Below are 22,328 nucleotides of genomic sequence, written 5' to 3'. Positions count from 1 at the left end.
AAAGTAAAAAAAAAAAAATGAGAAGGCAAGTAACTGCAGAGCTCATCTAAGCGTGAGTTTATCATAACACACACCCGTCCTGGAACCAATAACATGGCTTGCTTATCTTTTTTGTGCCAAATGGTAGTTTTGTATGAAAACACTGTAGAAATAAACTATAAATAATACTGAATTATGATTGTATCTTCATTTGGTCTATTTTTATAATATAGCATCCAATTTTTTCCACTTATTCTCACAGCAGAAATCTTAACATTTTAACAATTTGTCAAGAACAATTATAGTGGGGAATTAAGGCATCTATAACAAATTGTTTCCATATTTTAATTAAAAGTGATGTTCACTGGGTTGCGCATCTCAGACAGCGGCCGTTCTGTAACACTGTCACTGACACTGTCTGAACAGAACATACAATTGTACAAACAACTTTCTGTATACAGACACACACACACACACACACACACACACACACACTACTTATCTGCTCATTATCAGGCAAAGCCGTCTTCATTACAGAGGAGCAAAGTAAAGATGGGTTTGCTGAGTCCATTATAACCTATGGAGGGGGGAACGGGTCGAGGGGGATGAGTGAGCAGGGAAGCAGCCCAGTAGTATTGGAGATTATCTGAGCACATAAATCGCTGGAGTCAGAGGTCAGAAAGGTCAGTGCTTGTCTGGGAGCTTGGTGAGAGAAGATTGCTGGATGCTGTGTTGTGCCTTTTCTCCTCTCCGTGCTCACCCATCCCCCTCAACCCCTCCCCTCTCCATAGGGCATAATGGACACAGAAATCCTGCTTCTTCGGAACTGAGGGGGGAGGCTGGGAAACAGCTTTTTGAGTACAGAAGGATACTCTTTTACTTAGTAAAACTTATTACAGAGTATGTTTAAAGTGACTGTACCCCCAAGCCCAGGCTGAAGCACTGGTGGCAGGCCGACCCACCCTTAGTGGGAGGAAACCCTAGCCCCTCTATGATAGGGTGCCATTGACTCTAATGGAGTCACGTCGTGGAGGGGATGGGGTTTCTTCCCACTGGGGGTGGGTTGGCCCATCTCCAGTGCTTCAGCCTGGGCCTGGTGGTACAGTCACTTTAAAATCGCTTGTACTATTGATATTTATTGATTTCTGAAAAATGACAAATCCAGAAGATAAAGGAAAACCATATGATCATCAGTGGTGGGGGGTCTGATTACTGGGACCCCTGTGTTAAGATCAGTCTCAGGAATAGGAATCATAGACAGAGGATAATTCCAGCCAATAAAAAAAAATAGATTTCAAGTCAACTGGTGTCATAAAGTTATACAGATTTTTTAATTATTTATGTTGAAAAACCTCAAGTCTTCCCATACTTATCAGCTGCTGTATGACACAGTGCTCTCTGCTGCCACCTCTGTTGTGACAGCAACTGTCCAGAGCAGGATAGGTTTTCTATGGACATTTGCTGTCAGTTCCTGTGAGGAACAGAGGTAGCAGCAGAGGGCACTGTGTCAGGTGGGAAAAAAAACACCACTTTCTGTAGGACATACAGCAGCTGACAAGTACTTCTATTTTTAAATAGAAGTAATTTACAAATCCGTACAACTTTCTGATACCAGTTGATTTGAAAACGAGTACCCCTTTAACGGTGAGACAACCTATTAACAGCGTCAAATACTTTGTAGGGAACTTAAACTATACACCAATACATATTACTCATTACTGCTGTCTTTTCTATTACCAGTTCCCTACAACCTTAATTATAGATGATGTCACAACATCTCACAGCCAGTTACTCCACATCACATTGACATGTATGGTCACTGGGTCACTTCTAGGTAGCGCTGAGGTGAACAGAGATGTAAAAACGTATATATAGAGAGAGAGAGAGACAACAGATGAGAAGAGTTTTGCATAGACTGACATAATACTAATATACTGCATTAGGATGCTCACTCTTCATAGACTCCCATCACCCAATGACCACTTACATTTTAATCTTCCCAAAGCAAACAATGCAGACAACTGTCTGTCTGCTTTTATTTGCACTTAAATGAGGTGTATTTTCCTTCTCTGTCTGCCCCCAGAATTATCTGACAGATCCCATCCTCCCCAGTAGTGGAGGAATCATCTGCTGGCTGCCAGCACAGAAGGAGGTCTTTAACTTCAATTAGGAATGTGGAGGTCACAAGGTCATGGTGCTAATCACATTTTTCTCTACATTTTGAGTTTTAAGGTAGAATGACTGGTGGATAGTGCTGATCCCTGTGTATCCACCAGTGAAGTTGCTGCCCAGTCCAAGTTATAGATACAACTAGGATTCCTAAAAGTAGCAGAATAAAAAGAACCCTCCAGGGAATCAAACAAGCAGCAGATGAGACATTGCACTGATGAGACTGTTACACACTTTGCCTAAAGTGCCCTACTTCCTCCAGCCTTCTTGTCTTATTCACTTGCAAGGAAACAAGAGAGACTAGCAAGTGAATGCAAGCACGTTAGATTGGCAGAGCTGGAACACAAGTGTGTTTGTCTTACCTTGGTAAAATGCCAGGGACAAGCAGAGCAAGCTCCAACATTTCCAGAAGCTGCAGGTGGGATGCTGAGACCTCCTGGAGAAAGCCATTCTTGCCAAAACTGCAACCAGACTGCAAGGTTTTCATGCCTTTTGCACCATTTCAAATGAAGTGACACAAGGAATTGCCAGAGTCAGAGTTGATCAACACAGGAAATGTCAATAGCTTGCTGTACAGTATGTAGAAATCAGATAGGACGCTGCCCTCTAGAGGCTAAAGTTAAGAAGGGCAGTCTCCTCTATGTAACTGTTGACCGAGGTTCCTCTGTGTAAACAAAGCTTTTTTTTTTAAGAGACAGAAGCGACACAGCTCATCTCAACTCAGTGCTCAGCTCCTGGTGTCATTCTGTGGTTTCTTCCTTATAAGAAACTAGATATTGCAAACATCATGTCTAGTCAGTGACCATAACGGAGAGATTGAGGCAGATTTAGTATTGAAAATTCTCCTAAATAGAAGGTATGGGTTAGACAAGGGGTGTAGCTTCTGTAGAGGTGGGAGTGGGCTAAGATGTGAAACCAATAGCTTATGTAAATTTATATAGACATAGGGGGATATTTATTAAGTCTGGCGTTTTCTGCACCAGGATTACAAATATACCTGCAACACCGACAGTACGCTGATTTATGTAAAGGCGCACTGCCTCTACATTAATCCCGCATGCACCAGTGTGTGCACCGAGGAAACCTACGCCAGCTCAGAGCTGGTGTAGGATTCCTGATCATTTTTCTGCGAGATAAATTAAGCAGACCTAGAGTCCGCACCCCCCGTTCCGCCCCTCCACACTCCCACCTGGTGCAGCGGGCGTAAAATGGCCAGATGCAAATATTTATTCGCAAAATGGTCACTTGCGAATAAATGTATTTGCATCTGGCCATTTTACTCCAAAAAATACACCTGTTTCCCCTTGATAAATGTCCCCCATAGTCTAAAAACGGTGTTTGATAAATTCAGTGCATCTTTAGACTCTTTAGTCCAAGTTTCCACTAACAGTTGCACAGGTTTCTTAAATCTGCCTGACAATGTCTCTAATGGCAGCGTCAGTTTCATGCATGCCACGGAAGGGGTTAATTTTGCTTTTTAAATTGTGCCCCTTTTACTTTCCTAAAGAACCTTAATTTGCGCCATTTTTAGTGGCCAGTCGTAATTTTACTGCAAATAATAATCGCTATTTGACATTAGCTGTCCAATAAAAAGGGCAGTCATTTTGAGTGAACATAACCTGAAAGTGTCACTGTCATTTATATAGAAAAATGTTCAATATGTCATAGAGACCCCCACCGATTGCTAGAACCAATCTCTTCCCATCTGTGCGCTCACTGCAGTATACAGGCTCTATCGACTTAGAGGCGCTTAGCTGACAGTGACACTTATGCTGGTGTCACACATGGCAGTATTTTGCAAAAATGCCACTGCAGTTTCTGTACCAAAGCCAAGAGTGGATTCAAATAGCATGTAAAATATAAGGGGAGGACGTGTACTTCTCATTCCTGTTGAATCCATTTCTGGTTTTGGCACAAAAAGTGCAGTATCCAGTAATCTAAGGTAAAACACTTCTCCCCTATATACCCAAAACTTCTCCCAGTTTCCCAGGACTGGATCCATCTTTTTCCAGCAGCGGAGCGGAGCAGACTTCAAAGCCTGCAGCATGATGAACAGAATGCAGATAGGAATGAAGCAGTTCGCTTCTCTTCTACTGCTCATCTCTAATAGCAGCATTCACCACCTTCTTGTGCAATTTCTTACTAATCAATGTGCAAATGCAGTTACATTGTGTTCACTGCTATGGGTGCAGACGCTAGCATGCAATCAGATTAGGTAGTTACAGCTGTTTCATGCTTAATCACGCTCCTTCATGGTGCGTTTACACAGAAAGATTTATCTGACAGATTTTGGAAGCCAAAGCCAGGAATGGATTTGAAAAGAGGATAGATCCCAGTCTGTCCTTTATGACCTGATCCCTGTTTATAGTCTGTTCCTGGCTTTGGCTTCAAAGATCTGTCAGATAAATCTGTCTGTGTAAACGCACCATTAGACTTTACTGCAACTTCTTTATTGGATATTTAAATGCTGAGTGCAATTCTCAAGCTAAGAACCCCACCCGAGTGCATATTCCACTAGTTCCTATATCACCTAGCAGCTAGTCCCACACTGGTTGAGATATAAATCAGAGGTAAGTCTCCTATGAGGACAATTAGCTGTGCTGTTGCTTTTTCTTCTATATGAATTATAACTATAGCAAATCGGTTGGATGACATAGAAATATACTTGCAACTGTGTGAAAAAATTTTGTATTATGAGATTATTTGTAAATGCTATTATTTCTAAAGTTTTTCTATGTTACCCAGTACACACAGGCTTTTACCCTAAAACAGTATAAGTCGTTCAAGTTTTGGATCTAAGTCTAAACATAGTGCATGAATTGTAACATTAGATCTCCATGAAATGTCCTAGTACTGACTGTCACTTTCAATGATATTTTAAAAAGAAGCACATTTAGCTTTTGTGCCTTAATATGAAGAGGCTCTTTATGCCATTGTGGGAGCCTGAAGAATGAAGCTTTCTGCTGTTAGAGAACAGCAATATATTAGAGGAGCTGTCCCGTTAGCAGTCACTTTATTAGACAGTCATTTACACTACAGTAGTAACTTTTACAAGGTCCACAACTAGCTTGAATTTCAATGAATATATATATATATAATCCCAAACATCTTCACCTGCTAATGTGAATAGACCTTCATTGCAGAAATAATTTCATATTGAATATCAGTACCTCAATGCTCCTTTTGTATATCTGAGGCTGTTCCTATCATTGGCCACTCCAGGGTGAAGAATACCGAGCTGTCCAGACGCTCTTGTTTTGTCTAGGCCCTAATGTTAATATACCACCTCCGACATGTAAAACTCTTCCCTTAATTGCATTGTGTTAATTAAGTTAATTTGGTTACATTTGAAAGGAGCAAAAGGGACACACCAAAGCATTATTCTGCCTTTGCTCTCCTGAACGTATGCCACCCACACACACATTTACCACTACATTCAGCCACAGCGGAGACACAGCATGTGTTTGATAAAACGGCATGATGCTATTTAAATTATTACAGGTAAATTCATTTAGAGGTGTAACTATTAGAATGTATTGAGCAAGAATGGCTAAAAACATTCCAAATCACAATGGCTGGTCTGTTATTGAGGGCTATGTATAAACAGCAAGAACATTAAGGTGATACAAGATTATACCTGTTCAAAACATTGTTTGTATTCCATGAAATATTTAGAGTCTTGCTTTCCATTAAATAAAGCAATCCATGTCATGTTGAAAGGGTAGGTCAATAATTAAACGTTCTAGATGAATATCAGTACACTGTTCCACTGGGTCTGCAAGGGTCACTGACTGTTCATAAAAGCAGAAGCAGGTTTTCTTTGACTATCATAGCTTCATATAATCCAATCATTGAGAAAATTCTACGGAATTGTGGGTAATTTGTTATCACAACTGCCAGTCCTGGGGTCAGTGCTGGACTGTAAGCTCCTTCTACACACATAAATGCAAAGTGTTATAGTCAATTAACAAAACTTTCAGAATGTTACAAAGGCATGTCTAAAGTCTCGATTAGTCAGGTTCTGGGTGTTCGGTTGCTAGAAGGAGCCGGGAGAATATTTCTCTTGCTGTCTTACTGCAAAATTGGTTCTATAGTAAGTCTATAGAGCCCATATCCTGCAATGAGGCAGAGAAAAAAGTGCTCTGCCGAACACTTCTCCTGGCCAAGCACTCCAACCAAAATGTGATGTCTCTATGAGACACATCCATCAGTCGAGCGGGGATAACCACAAGTGAACGCCACAGAAAAATCTAAAATCTTCAACTTTTCTGTGGCATATGGCGTACAATAATAAATGTGCCTACCAGTGTCTTCCTGCCATTTCTTTCCAGACAAGAAAATAAGGGTCATGTTCCACCACTATAAGGCTATGTTCACACTATGTAAAAACAACGTATGTATCTCATAACAATGGCCGTTGTTATGAAATGCAGCTGTTGTTTTAACATAGTGTGAACCAGGCCTAAATCTGTGTAGTTATCGGAGTAGAGCTGCCTTCCACATAATGTATTATGTACAAGCCAGTTACATCTCTTTGTCTTGACACCATCTGAAAAAGTTTATAAGCTCTGCTTTTTTATTTTTTTTTTTGTAGGCAACAACATTAGTTTACGTCACCATCTTGGATGAAAATGACAATGTCCCCACGTTTCAAAGGCCACTGTATGAAGTAACTTTGGATGAAGGTCCTATGACCCTTAACTCTGTCATAATCACAACTGCAGCTGTGGATAATGATGAAGGTCTTAATGGAACTATTAGCTACTCCATAATAAATGGCAACATTCAGGACACATTTACTATAAATAACTCCACGGTAAGAACGGAACAGTAAACACTGTCAAATAAAAGAGAACATATCTTAAAGTACTAAAGTGAGCCCCCACCTTCCTGCAACTTTTATCCATTTAATAAACCAAATAAGTGTATGTTTTATAAGGTGCATGTATTACATAAATGGATTAGTTTATAGTAGTTTATAAAGAATCTTAGTTACATAGTGGAAATCTCTGCAATGAGCAGGTAGTAGAGAACAAGTAGATGCAGTTTTGCTGAACAGAGCTTCCTGTACTGGCTTCCGTTGTCATTTCAAAAGAGAACAACATTTTCTCTCTATAATAGTTTAAATGTTAACAACAACAAAAAACATAAGTGACTCGATCAATCGCATTAAAGACTTTTTCCACTATTAGAACCTCTCAATTCTGAGATTCTGCCCCTGTAAAAGGGTGACCAAAAGAAGAAGAAAACACATCTTTGTCGGCTGATCGCATTTTTTACGCAAGCAATAAAATCACAGTTATCAGCCGCACATTACCCTATCTAAACTTTTATGTGTGGAAGACAATGATGAAATGAAAAGGCCACACAAATTCTCCACTGATCAATTGTGTGACATGCCGTGCAAACTGTCAGTGACTGTTGACGGCATTTGTGGAAGGTTGGGGTTGCAGGGGCATTGTGATTCCATCACTCATACAAGTGAATGCGGCCATGTTGCAACTCTCATATGGGCATGGCTGCAACCTCGTAGTTGCAAAAAATGCATCCTGGTTTGTCAATGGCTGTTTGTGAGTAACATTGCAACACCATTTACTTGCATGAATATGGAGTCTCATTACAAGGAAGGGCAATGGGCAACAGGCAGTGTGACACAGTGGTTTCTGGTTGACTGGAAATCCCCATATAGCCCCAGCCTTAAAGGGGTAGTGCGGCGCTAAGAAATTATTCACAAAATAACACACTTTACAAAGTTATACAACTTTGTAATGTATGTTATGTAGGTGAATGGCCCCCTTCCCCGTGTTCCCCCTACCCACGCACGTGGACCCGAAAGTGCAGTGCATTATACATACCTGACGTGCGTCGTCCCCGACCCCGATCTTCTGTCAACGACGTAATCTTCAGGAGGCTGGCCAAATCGCTGCAGCCGTCCCTGATGCCGACCCCCCTCTGCCGCGTCATCGGCTGCTCAGCCGCGATTGGCTGAGCATAACTGTGCTCAGCCAATCATGGCTGAGCAGCTGATGACGCGTCCACATGCGTGGGTGGGGGAACACGGGGAAGGAGGCGATTCACATACATAACATACATTACAAAGTTGTGTAACTTTGTAATGTGTGTTATTTTGTGAATAATTTCTTAGTGCCGCACTACCCCTTTAAAGGGCTGGTAATAACATAATTGCTTATGTGTCACTTTAACCCCTTGGATAAAACAATTGTGGCCTTATAGACCAGTAATATTTGATCCCCCTATATGTTCTAGTAATATTGAGCAGAAGATGAACTAGTTTCCTCCAGCTATAATGTTTTTTGAATTTAGGCCATAAAATTCAATCTTCAGATTTCGTCAAAGCTGAGAATCTTGTTTCTCACAGTATGAGAGCCCTTTACATATTTTTTGCAAACTCCAGTCAGGCTTTCCTATGTGTCTTTTACTTACTAAGAGAGGTCATGGTGGCATCTCTGCTTTAATGTGCAGTGGAGTCCTGGAGTGCGGTGGAGTCCTGCAGTGATATCCAACCCTTATCTCCACTGACATTCTCTGTGAACAGTTGTGAAGACCCCATACACATTGTATAGTCAGCAGCAGGTTTGGCTGACTTTAGTATAACATGTCGTATTTTGCTGGGCCATCCAGCTCTACACAGAGCTACTGGTTGTTCCAATCTTCTTCCATTTAACAATTATGTGTAGCATAAATTCTTACACCCTTCTCCAGATCTGTGGCTCCATATAATCCTGTCTCTTAGTTTTCAAGTTCTTCCCCCTCCCTCATGACCGACATTGTCAGCTTTGACATGTTTTATAGGCGGCTGTTTTTTTCCCAAATATTGTCAAATCAGCTGTATTTACCACAGGTGACTCCAACAAGCTGTAGAAACATCTTAAAAATAAGAGAAATAGAAAACCTGCTGGGAGAATGGAGAACTACAGACCATGACAGCACAGAGTATTGCAGCGGATTTCACTGAGAAACTCGCAGTGTGAAACCCGCTGCCATATTGTACATGTGAATCTACCCCAAAAGTTACTCTTAGTAGGAAGTATACTCCCCTTGGGAAACATAAGGCTTTTCAGGTCTTCATACGGTCAGTGCTCAATTGAGATCTGTTCTTTTTTTTTTAAATGAGTGCATTATATACATTGGTTTGCAGGACAGCATTCATATCTTCTAAATTTGCATAGTTAGGGTATGTGCACACTACGGAATCCTGATGGAACATCCGACGCAGATTCCGCCGCTCACCACCTCTCACGGAAGTGTGCATCTCCACTGGTCCCATAGGCTCCATCCTATGGTTTGCCAGATTCAGCCATCCGCCCGAAGAATGAGCAGGTTCATTCTTCTGGCGGATGCGGAATCTGGCAAACTATACAATGAAGCCTATGGGACCAGCAAAGATGTGCACTTCCACAAGCAGGGGTGAGCTGCGGAATCCGTGGCGGATGTTCTGTCAAGATTCCGTAGTGTGCATATACCCTAACTTTTAAACCCTGTGTGTTCATGAACAGTAGCAATAATTCTTGCTACCTTATGTATTATTACATTATTTTCAGGGTCTGATTCGAGCAGTAAAGGAGCTGGATTATGAAGTGTGCCTGGGAAGATATACTCTGATTGTAACTGCTACAGACAGGTGTCCCATTTTGCTACGTCGCCTAACATCTACCACGACGGTATGTATAAGTGTGTTCCATTAACCTCACTGTTTCCTACTCAGTACAAGCAATCTGAAGAGTCTATGCTGATTATTATGGGACTACATGCAATACAAATACTGCAAATAGTGTCATATGGCAAGTTTCTGATTATGCCTGATAAAGGATATTGAAGGAAGCGGAGTTGGTGGGATCTAGAGGACCTATCTGCAGAAATACTTTCCCACACTGATTGGGGATCACTAGAATAACAGTTACACATAAATTTGTTTGGGATAATTAAATCTACAAAATCATAAACAAACATAACAAACTGGCCGCTCTACAGAGAACAATACCAATTTTTTGTTTACTTGAGCTACTATGTGCTTCCGAGAAAAAGAATATTTAAGCAATTTATACATTATAGGAACATATTTTTAAATAAATAATGTTGAGGGGCATTGTTTTATTTGCTTTAGAGTAGAGCTACTTGTACTTCACAAACTTTTCGTAGCTTTTATAAGGTCCCATTTTCTGTACTATAATGACATTAAGTGACGTGTTACTGTTTCATACACATTAGCTTAGCTGTTTCTTTTTAGTTAAAACATTTTAGGAAACAAAAACCTAAGAAAAAAGAAATTAGCTGTAAGGCAATGTGTTTTTGGCCATGTTCTTGATTAAAATTGATATATCTTACAGTCTTCCCGGTGTTTCATTTCTGTCTTTACAGGTTTTAGTAAATGTAAATGACATAAACGACAATTGGCCACAATTTCCAAAACCATATGAAGGCCCTTTTGAAATAACAGAGGGACAACCAGGTCCAAGAGTTTCGACTTTCAAAGCTGAAGATAAAGATTCAGGTCTTAATGGCCAAGTAGAGTACAGCATTGTTGGGGGTGATATTCTTGGTAAGTGTAAATTGTATGAACATCATATAATTTATTTGAACATGTGACTACTGTTTTATATTTATTTCATCCCAGTATGATACTTACTGTAGAATTTTGGACTAGGTAGCTAGTTGCTGGTACTGCCTAAACTATGTTCACACAACGTAAGTGTTGTATAAATCACGGTCGTTGTTGCAATTTGCAAATGAATGGAAATATGGAATGAATATAGAAATGAATGGAATCCCAGCCGGAGCGTATACACATAGGGGGACATTTATTAAGTCCGGCCGTTTGCAAATAAATTTATTCACATCTGACCATTTTCTGCCGAAAAATAAGCTTTTTTAACTTGATAAATGTCCCCCATAGTATACGCTCCGGCCAAGATTCCATCCGGCCGCACGGAAAATTGACATTTCAGTTTTCTGCGATCGCTATTCATTGAACAGCGGCTGCACAGACATGTTAGTTCACACAATGGAGCATTGAATTCGGATGCAGGCAGACACGGGTGCGCCTGCATCCAAAGTCACCATAAGTGAAGATTATCTGGCAGGGATGATCTTCAGTAACACCGGCCGTTCTGTGATACGGCTGGGTCACAGAACGGCCGGTGTTATACTTAGTGTAAACATGGTCTAATAAAGTTTACAGTCCACAGTCAGGGAAAGGAAAGCTGGATTCACATGTAAGTGCATCCAGAAAGACCTTTCATGGTCACAATAAAAGACACCAGGAAACCCTAACAAACTATACATCATTGGCCACCTCCTGTCACCAGGCAAGACACAATGGAAAAGTAATTGTTTCATCATAAGTCTCTAAGTATTCGGAATATGAACCAGACTGGACCTACCCTAAGCATTAAGTGCAATGACATATTACTAGAGAGTTGGCTTGATAAATAAATTATTAATAATCCTAATGCTAAAAGATCATTTATATAGATCATGTATGCAAAATAGACACTTAAAAAACAAACAAAAAAAAAACATTTTTTTTATTCTTGCCTTATACTTATTATAGTGCAAACCCTTGATTATGTGCTGTGTAAAGGCCTTTTTACCTTTGATGATTATCACTAACAAGTGTTCCTAGGAACACTCATTTACCCAAAAATCCGCCCATGTAAAAGGGCCAGCGATCAGCTGACAAAAGAGCAAATTCCTACTCATCGGCTGATTTAATCTGTTGTACAGCTGGTAAAATTATGGTTATTGGCCGCACATCTATCTGTGTAATTAAAATGGCTGCACAAATGATAAAGCCACCGTTCATGCGGCTTGGGTGTGCAATTAGTCGAGTAGTGGCTAAGTGGTAGGAAATTCCTATTGAAGACTACTTAGAAACTTGTTTCATTAAAATTTTTGATTCCTTAGATCCTAGCACTACTATACCTTACTGTACTGTATGCACAGTGCACATGTACTGGGCAGCCATACAGAACAGTGAGTAGCAGTGCTAGGGCCCTGGAGACTAGGCCCTGCCTCCTTGACACTATTTACGTTGCGAATAAAGGTGTTATTGTTTTTTTTTTTTAGGAAAAATAAAAAACACAGACACATTTAACATTGTTATATTTTGAACTCTGTTATGCTCAGAAAGCAGTCAGGAGGTGACACATTCACTTTAAGTAAAGTATCTTTATTTTTTTATAGGTGAGTTTGTAATATCATCGGTTGAAGGGGATTTGAGGGTTAGAAAAGACTATGAACTGGATCGAGAGAACATAGCTTCTTACAACATCACTATAATGGCGAAAGATAGAGGAAAGCCTCCATTCAGCGCTACGGTAAAGTATTTTTTACTTGTGCTGCATTCATATAATACCATATTGTGAGTAACTGAAGCTTCTTTTTTTACTATTTTAGGAATGTTGTTTTAAGATTGTTGACTAAAGAAATGTTTGCCAGACATAACCCCATATAGGTTATCTAAAATATTTCCATCTACCTCCTCGGCCAGAGAGTGGTTGGCAATTTAATGCATTTTTTGGTCGGTTGGCCGGTGTTAGAGAAATTCATCCTGGCTAGTACTGCAGTACCGACTGGATGACCTTCACTTTTGTGGAATTTGAATGCGGGCGCATTAGTGTGCTCCCACAACCAAATTCCCCGCTGCACACAATGAAGCGTGCGGCTCTGGCTCCATTGTGTGAACTGACAGGTTCTCAGCGGCCACTATTCAATGACATGTCAGTTTTTTTTTGCAGGGCCGCTAGTGATCCCAGACAAAGTGTATACTAAACTTGAACTCGAAAGCAAACCATGCTTTTGAGTTCAAGGAAAATATGTATATTTGTGGAAAATTAGCTGAATGTAGTCACTGGTTGACTACAATTGGGCCATTAAACTCAATGGAAACCATGCCTTTCCATATAGCTGTATGTCAGCATCTCATGGCTGGTACCCCCTCAACCTTGTGCCCGGGTCAGATGTTATTGTCATGGATTAAATATTTGCATACATACTATTGAAATACCAATAACAACCATGTCCTGACAGTGAAAAATAGACAGGACAAATGTCTTTATCTGAAGCCACATTAAGTAATGGTGGTGTTTTTGTGAGGTTTTCAATTTTATTTTAATGAAGGTATTCCAAATGTCATACATATACTGTGAAGCTGATTTTCTCATGTATCTTCTCCCTATTTAGACTGTTGTTGAAATCCGAGTATTAGATATTAATGACAATGATCCAGTTCTCCTCAACCTTCCACTAAATGTAATCATCAGTGAGAACACGCCAGTATCAACTCCTATTACCAGAATTCTTGCTAGCGATGCGGACACTGGGCGCAATGCACTTTTGACTTTTAATATAACTGCAGGGAATGGAGAGAATACATTTTTCATCAATGAAAACGTAAGTCTGCTTCTTGTGATGCAATGGTGTATGGTTAAAGGAAAAGTGCCATGAAAAACTTTTTCCCAGTAATTGAAGCACATTACAAAGTTATATAACTCTGTAATATGCTTCAATCACCTATCTGCCTCCCTTCCCTGTCTTTTCCCCCCTCCACCCCCCACCAGGAAGTGTCCTGACTCACACAGACCTCATTACTGTCGTCACCGTCACCAGGCAGCTCCTTCTTGTGAGGATGAGTCATCAGCAGGAGGGCTGCTCTAGGACCTGTTACACCAGCCTCCCCCTCCCCTCCTTGTCAGGTGACTTTGCTTGCTCAGCTTATCTTCTCTAGTGACATGACTCCTTCACTGAGTCCTCGGCAGCAGGAGAGAGGGGATGAGGGGAGGGGGGAGCTGCCTATGTGCCGGAGTCAGTCTGAGGGAAGATAAGCAAGTGAGATGTGACAAGTGATGGCTTGCAGTTGTTCAGCCAATGGGAGCTGAGCAAGCCTGTCACCTGACAAGGCAGGGGAGGGGGGAGGCTGGTGTAACAGGAGAAGGAGCTGAGAGAAGAGCTTGGTGATGGTGACGACCGTAATCAGGTCTGTGTGAGTCAGGACACTTCCTGGTGGGGGGTGGAGGTGGGAAAAGGCAGGGAAGGGAGGCAGATAGGTGATTGAAGCATATTACAGAGTTATATAACTTTGTAATGTGCTTCAATTACTGGGAAAAAGTTTTTCATGGCACTTGTCCTTTAAGAAGAAATAACTGGATTCATTAAGCATAAAAGTACATATGTTGTAAGAAGAGCAAACATGGCAAGAGGTGTTAAGGAATCGTATCTGTAAATTTCAATAATATTTTTCTATTTTTCCTCAGTCTGGAATAGTTTATGTAAATCAACCTCTTGATAGAGAGAAGGTTTCAGAATATAGACTAACCGTGACTGTGAGAGACAACCCAGAAAATATACGCAATTCAAGAAGGGTAAGCAAAATTTCTCATAAATATAAGACATATACAGTAATGAAGAAAAAGTTATCGTACTGTTTGCTTGTCCTTTTAAACCTACGATAACTGACATATTTATCAAAGAAAACAACCTTTTTTGATTGGTTTTGCATGATGAATATTGACCATTTTTACTATGGCCGGAAGATCGTATATTAGTTTTGTCAAGTGAAAAACTTATTAAGGGCACGATACACATTGATAAATCTGGCGGTTTGGGAAACAAAACTTCGATGTGTAGGGTAGTTGAATACCTGACAATCTTAGTAAATGAGGCCCAATATCTGTGTAAAGCCTAGGGGGGAGATTTATCAAAGGGTGTAAAATTTAGACTGGTGCAAACTGCCCACAGCAACCAATCACAGCTCAGCTTTCCTTTCAGCACTGCCTAAAGCTGAGCTGTGATTGGTTGCTGTGGGTAGTTTGCACCACTTTAAATTTTACACCCTTTGATAAATCTCACCCTATATGTTTTCTCCATGTTTGTGTGGATTTCCTCACATATGTTAAGGTAGAAATTAGATTGCAAGCCACTGTAGGGACAAGGACCATTTAGAGGGATATTAGTGCTGCAGAATATGGTAAGGTTATATAATTGAATAAAATATAACCTAATTATTTATTAATTGTATGGAAATCATTGGGCTTGCGGTAAAACATATTTGTAAATACTGTAAAATGAGCTCAGGCAAGGTGGCAACTCCCATAATCAGGTACAAAAAATGAAATTAAAAAATAATAATATAGAAACAGAAAAAAAAAATTTGGGAAAAAAATAATGTGCCTGTTTGGTGCCTGGCTTTGATCAGTAAAAGTACAATCTAGGTCAGGGGTACTCAACAATTTTTAGTGAAGGTCCACTTACCGGGGTCTATTGTTAGATGAAGGTCCAAGCTGAACATCAGTAGTAAACGTGTTATGTTAACTTTTCACAAAGGTTGTTGAACTATTTACATACAGAATTGATGCCACTGTGCGCTCTCCCCCAGTAGTATATAGCCCCCCTGTGCACTCTCCCCCAGTAGTATATAGCCCCCCCTGTGTGCTCTCACCCAGTAGTATATAGCCTCCTGTGCGCTCTCCCCCAATAATATATAGTCCTCTGTGCCCTCTCCCCCAGTAGTATATAGCCCCCTCCCCTGTGGTGGTTTCATTACAAACCATCCTTCATTAGGCCAGGTTCACACTATATAAAAAGTCGTATTTCATAACAACGGCCGTAGTTGTGCAAACAGCGGCTGTTATTTCAGGAATAACGGCTGTTGTTTGCACAACTATGGCCGTTTATTTTTACATGTTGTGAACCTGTCCTTACAATGCGTCATATTTACTAAGTTACATTTGCCTAAAAAAGGTTTTGTTTTTTTTTTATTTGGGCAACATACGCTTTGTCCATTTTTTTCTTTTTCAAAATCACGATATTGTACGGTAGTGGAGTATGCAGTATACACTTGTACTAAATATAAACTTCAGTGAGAACACCCCAGTATCAACTTTAAGATTTTATCCTAATGTAAAACCACAAAATATGCTTAAAAATGTTTCTGATTTAATAGACATCCGATTCTCTTCTTTATCTCTTAATGCTGTAGAATAGCTATGGGATTATAGTCTCATATTAAAGTGTGCTTGACTGCAGTTAACCCTAGTACTAAACTCCACACATTGCCCTTTTATGATCCATAAAAGCTAAATGATAGTGATTTGTTTGGTCTTCATAATGCAGATGTGGTATAGATCAGGATTGTCTGAAAAGACAGATCTCTGAGATATACAGCTAAACATCAAATGAATAATGTTTTTTAAATGGAAGAACAAGGGCATACATACCCTAGTATGTATTAGCTGCTATAGGTCCTAGAGAGCATGAGCCCAGCCAAGAGTGGTCGCATCCCATATTGCTACTGGGTAGTGATGAGCGAGTACTAAAATGCTCGGGTGCTCGTTACTCGAGACGAATATTTCCCGATACTCGAGTGTTTGTAACGAACCCCATTGAAGTCAATAGGAAACTTAAGCATTTTTGGAGGGGACCCATGTTCGTTAGAGGAAAGGTCGTGTGAAAACCTGTCAACCTCAGAAAATGAGGGAAACACCACAGAAATGGACAGGAAACAGCAGGGGCAGCATGTATGCATGCCTCTGAGGCTGCCTAATGGCACTATTATGCCTAATTCTGAGCAACAGCTCTGGGATACAATCTGTTGGTGGCTGCACCTATACACACTCTGTGAAACCCCCTTAACACTGAGCAAGCAGTAGTGAACTTAGATATGCCTTGCGTAAGAAATACAGAAATCAGGAAATATAGTAGAGGTCCCACTAGTTTTAATGGGACTGTGGGATACAATCTGTTGGTGGCTGCACCTATACACACTCTGTGACACCCCATTTACACTGAGGAAGCAGTAGTGAACTTAAATATGCCTTGTGTAAGAAATACAGAAATCAGAAAATATAGTTGAGGGCCCCATAAAATTGTACTGAGCACTTCTTAGGGGTCTGTATGCAACACCTAATGTTCCCTTTCTGCCAGCAGCCGATCACCACAGTGTGCTGCTGAAATCGTGGTAGCTGCACTGCAAGTCCCAGCCAGCAGTCTGTAGTAATACAATATAAAAACGATTTGAAGCCCTTACAAAGGTTGTTTGGTGGTTTTGCTAGTATTCCCTGCCTACTGGAACGCTAATTCCCTCCCTAACACTCTCCCTGACCAGCAGCAGCTCTGTCCCTAATCTCTTCCAGCATGCTGAGTTTTTTATATGGCAGGGTCATCTGATGTGGCCAACCAATCGCTGCTATCGACATGTATGGGTCCCACGTGATTGCAGGATGTACCAAAGAGTCTACTGCATGTTTATTGGCTGAGAAAAAGCGCCAAAACTTATAGGAAACGGATGATGAGTCTGTAGTAATACAATATAAAAACGATTTGAAGCCCTTACAAAGGTTGTTTGGTGGTTTTGCTAGTATTCCCTGCCTACTGGAACGCTAATTCCCTCCCTAACACTCTCCCTGACCAGAAGCAGCTCTGTCCCTAATCTCTTCCAGCATGCTGAGTTTTTTATATGGCAGGGTCATCTGATGTGGCCAACCAATCGCTGCTATCGACATGTATGGGTCCCACGTGATTGCAGGATGTACCAAAGAGTCTACTGCATGTTTATTGGCTGAGAAAAAGCGCCAAAACTTACAGGAAACGGATGATGAGATTTTCTTGAGTATTGCAAGATACTCGTCCGAGTGACGAGTACCATCGAGTACCCTAATACTCGAACGAGTACCAAGCTCGGACGAGCATGTTCGCTCATCACTACTACTGGGTAAACAAAACTTTTCCAATGCGTAAAAGAATTGTACACATAGTAAAGGAGTGGCACTTACCCAAATCGCTGATATTAAAACATACTTGCTGGGCAGAGGATGTGTGCTGTGCATGCGCGCAAAACGACTTTAGCCTTGTCTTGCCAGTGTCCATGCCCCACTTTTATTGCATGGAACAAAGCAAGTATGTTTTAGTATCAGCGATTTGGGCGAGTTCCGCTCCTTTACAATGTGTGCACATTTGGTGTATCTTACCTTTGAAGTTGAGCAACACCCTCGCTGAGTGATATATTCCACAGGTGCTAATGATTGGGCATGAGGGCAAGTCGTGATAGTGCCAAGTCCGTTCTCCCTTTTTGAGTAAGCTAAAAAGAATTGTAATGTTTCCATGTGCAGGATTTTGACGTGTTGATTGTGACAATATCAGATGAGAATGATAACCGACCTGTGTTCTCTCAAGGATCATATCAAGCTGAAATCATGGAGAACTCGCCAGCAGGTAGTATACAACATATATGCAAAGATGGTATTCTCTTAAAAAATAATAATAATAATAAAAAAAAATATATATATATATATATATTTACCAATTACATTGATCCCTTTAATTTAGCAGACAAGCATAATCTCCACCAAGATAAACAGCTGAAAAGGGAAAACCATAACGCTTGGAACTATAATGCTTAATATGTTGTAAAATAAAACTGATTTCTGGAGAAACTTAGAAATTCAGGACAAAGTTGTATTTCTAGAATATGCTAAATCATATATAGGCATTAGATACATGAATTGCATTTTGCTTACTGACCTTTACACATACCATGTGTTCTTAGGATTCAGATATTGTTCTGTGTGTATTTAGAGGCACAACAAGAAAATAAGAAGACCTAAGAAGTTAGATCCATCTTCAAGACCTCAACGGCCCACAGCTTGATATGCAGTTGTAGATTTTCTGCTCACAGAGGAACTGATAACCCTGTTTTTCCTGCAGGATTTTAGGACTATGAGGGTTGATTCAGTCTGCTAGGGCTTCAACAGCCTGAGTCATTGCTAAAACATGTCACTGGTTCTCATCATGTAATCCTCATTCATAGTAATGCTTGTCGCAAGTCATGTGATCTGTTGGGAATAGGGGGTTTGAATGGGTTGCTATGTTTTACTGGAAAATGCATTTGCCAGGTTTTTGACTCTCGTATTTTATCTAGGAACATCCATCACTGTCCTCAATGGACCTATTTTAGCTTTAGATAATGACTTAGGAGCAAATGCTGTTGTCTCCTATCGACTACTGGGGCTTCAAATGGACTTGTTTACAATGAACAATAGTACAGGTAAGATGGGCTCCCTTATTACTTACCCTGATACAGTGCTTGTGTAAAGATTCTGTTATGACTATTCATATTAAATGGACTATCTCCTTTTGAATACCTTCATGCTGTTAGAGAACTTTAAGTTAATAGAGAGCACCCTCCTTTCGGAAACCTCATCTATTATCCAGAATGTATGGGTGAATTACAAAGAGTGTCACTCCCCCACACCATGACACCAATGCCTTGTATAACCCCAGTGACAGCTGTGTGATGCTTAAAGAGACTCTGTACTCACAATCTGACCCCCCCCAAACCACTTGGACCTTCAGATAGCTGCTTTTAATCCAAGATCTGTCCTGCGGTCTGTTCGGCAGGTGATGCAGTTAATGTCATAAGAAACAACTTCTAAACTGGCAGCCCTGTGCCCTTTGGCCGTGGCCTAGATTGTGTATGCATAAGGCTGGCACAACCTCTCCGTCCCTCCTCCCCACCCTCCTCATCATTAGGAATGCTCCAGGCAGATTGCCTCCTATTCCTCACCTGTGTCAGCCCGGCACATGGGCTGCATCGTTAAGGCACCTGTGTAGTTGCAGAGGAATAGGAAAAATGGAGAGGAGGGACGGAGAGGTTGTGCTAGCCTAATGCATACACAAACTAAGCCCCGGCCGTTGGGCACAGGGCTGCCAGTTTAAAAGTTGTTTTTAGGACAATAAATGCATCACCTGCCAAGCGGACCCCAGGACAGATCTTGGATTAAAAGCAGCTATGTGAAGGTACAAGTGGTTTCGGGGATCAGATTGTGGGTACAGAGTCACTTTAAAGGGGTTATCCAGCCTTAGAAAAACATGGCCACTTTTTTTCAGAGACAGCACGAATGTTGTCTCCAGTTTGAGTGGGGTTTTTGCAGCTCAGTTCCTTTTGAAGTGAATGGAGCCTAATTGTAAACCATACCTGAACTGGAGACTAGTGTTTTCTCTGGGTGAAAGTGGTCATGTTTTTCTACCTCTGGATAACCCTTTTAAAGGAGAAGTCCAGCAATTTAAATAAAATATTAAAAAACAGCAGGGGGGGGGCATAAAAACTAATTGTTACTCACCTCTCTCTGTGCCTTAGCAGCGCTCCAAGACCTTAGCAGGCTCTGGGACCTACTTCACAGCTGATATCACAATGCGGTTGATGGACTGTCTGCTCGACCAGTCAGTGACTGGGGCAGCACACCGCGGCTGAGAGGGCAGTCCATCAGCTGGGTCAGGCGGTTTCCCCCCTAAGTTGTGACATCATTGGAATTCAAGGGAAGATGCCTTCCAGCGGGGGTCCTAGAGCCTTTTATACAGCGCCATAACAGGCACAGAAAAGGGTAATCAATTATTATGTTCCCTCCTGACGGCTGACCTTTTTTTTTTAAATCTCCAGACTTCTCCTTTAAGTCTGTTGTCCCACAAAATCAAGGAATGCCCCACCCTCATAACTAACTGGTCATAGGGAGTCTGCTGGCAACATGAGAACAGGATCCAGATTCTCCCCGCTAACTTTTGTGGATGAATATATTATCTGTGACTCCATTTACTTGTAGGTATTGTTGCTGTAAAGTCAGGAAGAATTATAGACAGAGAAGCGTACCCTGTCCCAGTCCTGAATCTTACCTTGGTGGCAGAGGATATTGGCAAACTGAATAGCACGGCCGCTCTTATTGTAACTATATTAGATGCCAATGATAACAGACCTGTCTTTAGTGCACAAAGTGTCAACGTGCGACTGCGGGAAAATAGTCCCCCAGGTGAGTTGTTTCATATATCTTCAATAGCTTCTTTATGTAGCAACATTTAAAAAATGGTTTTCAGCTGGCTTCTTCTCATGCTTCAATGCTACAGTGCTACCATGTTACATATGCACATTACACTTCACTTATTGCACAAGCATAGATAGTAAATAGTATATGAGTGTGATTTTTAACTTTGCAGTGTACAGTAGCTCAATGTCCTCTTCCTTTCTGAGTCCCAGCCCCTGCAACTGACCTTAAAGCTCCAGCAGCAGACGGTGCCCTATGCTCTGTCTGCTGGGTATTCATATCCAGGAGGATGTTTTTGCTGCAAAACCCTTATCGTCGTAAATAAAAGCAGCTGGGTGTAGTTTGTCACTGGATACTGATATCTACGAGATAAAGCCCACAGGTACATTAACTCTTAAAGCGACTCTGTACCCACAATCTGACCCCCCAAACTACTTGTACCTTCAAATAGCTGCTTTTAATCCAAGATTTGTCCTGCGGTCCGTTCGGCAGGTGATGCAGTTATTGTCCTAAAAACAACTTTTAAACTGGCAACCCTGTGCCCAACGGGCATGGCTTAGATTGTGTATGCATTAGGCTGGCACAACCTCTCTGTCCCTCCTCCCCACCCTCCTCATCATTAGGAATGCAGATTGTCTCCTATTGCCCACCTGTGTCAGCCTGGCACATGGGCTGGATTATTACCTGTGCATTGTTTAGCATGGAGAAAGTGTGCCAGTGGCATTCCTAATGATGAAGAGGGTGGGGAGGAGGGACGGAGGGGTGGTGCAAAGTTAGGGCACAGATACTCCTGTTTTGCACGGGGCTGCAAGTTTTAAAAGTTGTTTTTTAGGACAATAACTGCATTACCGGATGGACAGACCCCAGGGCAGATCTTTGATTTAAAGTAGCTCTCTGAAGTTACAAGTGGTTTTTTTTTTTTTTTTGTGGGGGGGGGGGTCAGATTGTGGGTACAGAGTCGCTTTAACTCTTGTCAGTAACAGTTAACAGTGCAATCAGAATGGCTGGTGGTTGTGGCCATGGCTATGCTATGTCACAATTCAGTCCATCCAGGGACATAACTACCACCATAACAGCCATAGCGGCTGCTACAGGGCCCACAGCATCAGCGGGTCCTGCAGGGCTGGCCTCCTAGTTTAGAAGTTCCCTGAACCCAGCCACTCAACCCAGTGTACTCCTGCCTGTCATCCCAGTCACAGGCTCTATACAGTAAGCTGGATAACCACAAGCTTACTAAATACAGACAGTAATTATGACAGGTACCTCCCCTCACCTCCTCACTATGAGCTCAGGCTTCTTCCTGCTCCCCTCTGATGCCGGAACAGAGGAGGATGGATGGAGAAGCTGCAAACT

At 41.3% G+C, this 22,328-nt stretch overlaps 2 protein-coding genes across 2 annotated transcripts in view; one reads left to right on the top strand and one right to left on the bottom strand.

The window, feature by feature from the left end:
- The window catches only part of VSIR (V-set immunoregulatory receptor), a 40,580-nt gene extending 37,647 nt beyond the window's left edge, over positions 1-2,933 (bottom strand). Inside the window, exon 1 of the mRNA XM_069979171.1 lies at positions 2,511-2,933. Coding sequence (XP_069835272.1) covers positions 2,511-2,598 — 88 coding nt within the window. The 5' untranslated portion in view covers positions 2,599-2,933. The remainder of the gene's footprint in view (positions 1-2,510) is intronic.
- Positions 1-22,328, top strand: part of CDH23 (cadherin related 23) — a 671,672-nt gene that overhangs the window by 592,107 nt on the left and 57,237 nt on the right. Inside the window, exons 36-44 of the mRNA XM_069981852.1 lie at positions 6,743-6,964; positions 9,711-9,830; positions 10,528-10,708; positions 12,352-12,485; positions 13,351-13,560; positions 14,421-14,528; positions 18,273-18,375; positions 19,082-19,207; positions 20,760-20,963. Coding sequence (XP_069837953.1) covers positions 6,743-6,964; positions 9,711-9,830; positions 10,528-10,708; positions 12,352-12,485; positions 13,351-13,560; positions 14,421-14,528; positions 18,273-18,375; positions 19,082-19,207; positions 20,760-20,963 — 1,408 coding nt within the window. The remainder of the gene's footprint in view (positions 1-6,742; positions 6,965-9,710; positions 9,831-10,527; positions 10,709-12,351; positions 12,486-13,350; positions 13,561-14,420; positions 14,529-18,272; positions 18,376-19,081; positions 19,208-20,759; positions 20,964-22,328) is intronic.

The sequence above is a fragment of the Dendropsophus ebraccatus genome, chromosome 8 (genome assembly GCF_027789765.1).
Source record: "Dendropsophus ebraccatus isolate aDenEbr1 chromosome 8, aDenEbr1.pat, whole genome shotgun sequence".
In the NCBI taxonomy this organism is placed as follows: domain Eukaryota; kingdom Metazoa; phylum Chordata; class Amphibia; order Anura; family Hylidae; genus Dendropsophus; species Dendropsophus ebraccatus.
This window is presented reverse-complemented; position numbering and strand designations above follow the sequence as displayed.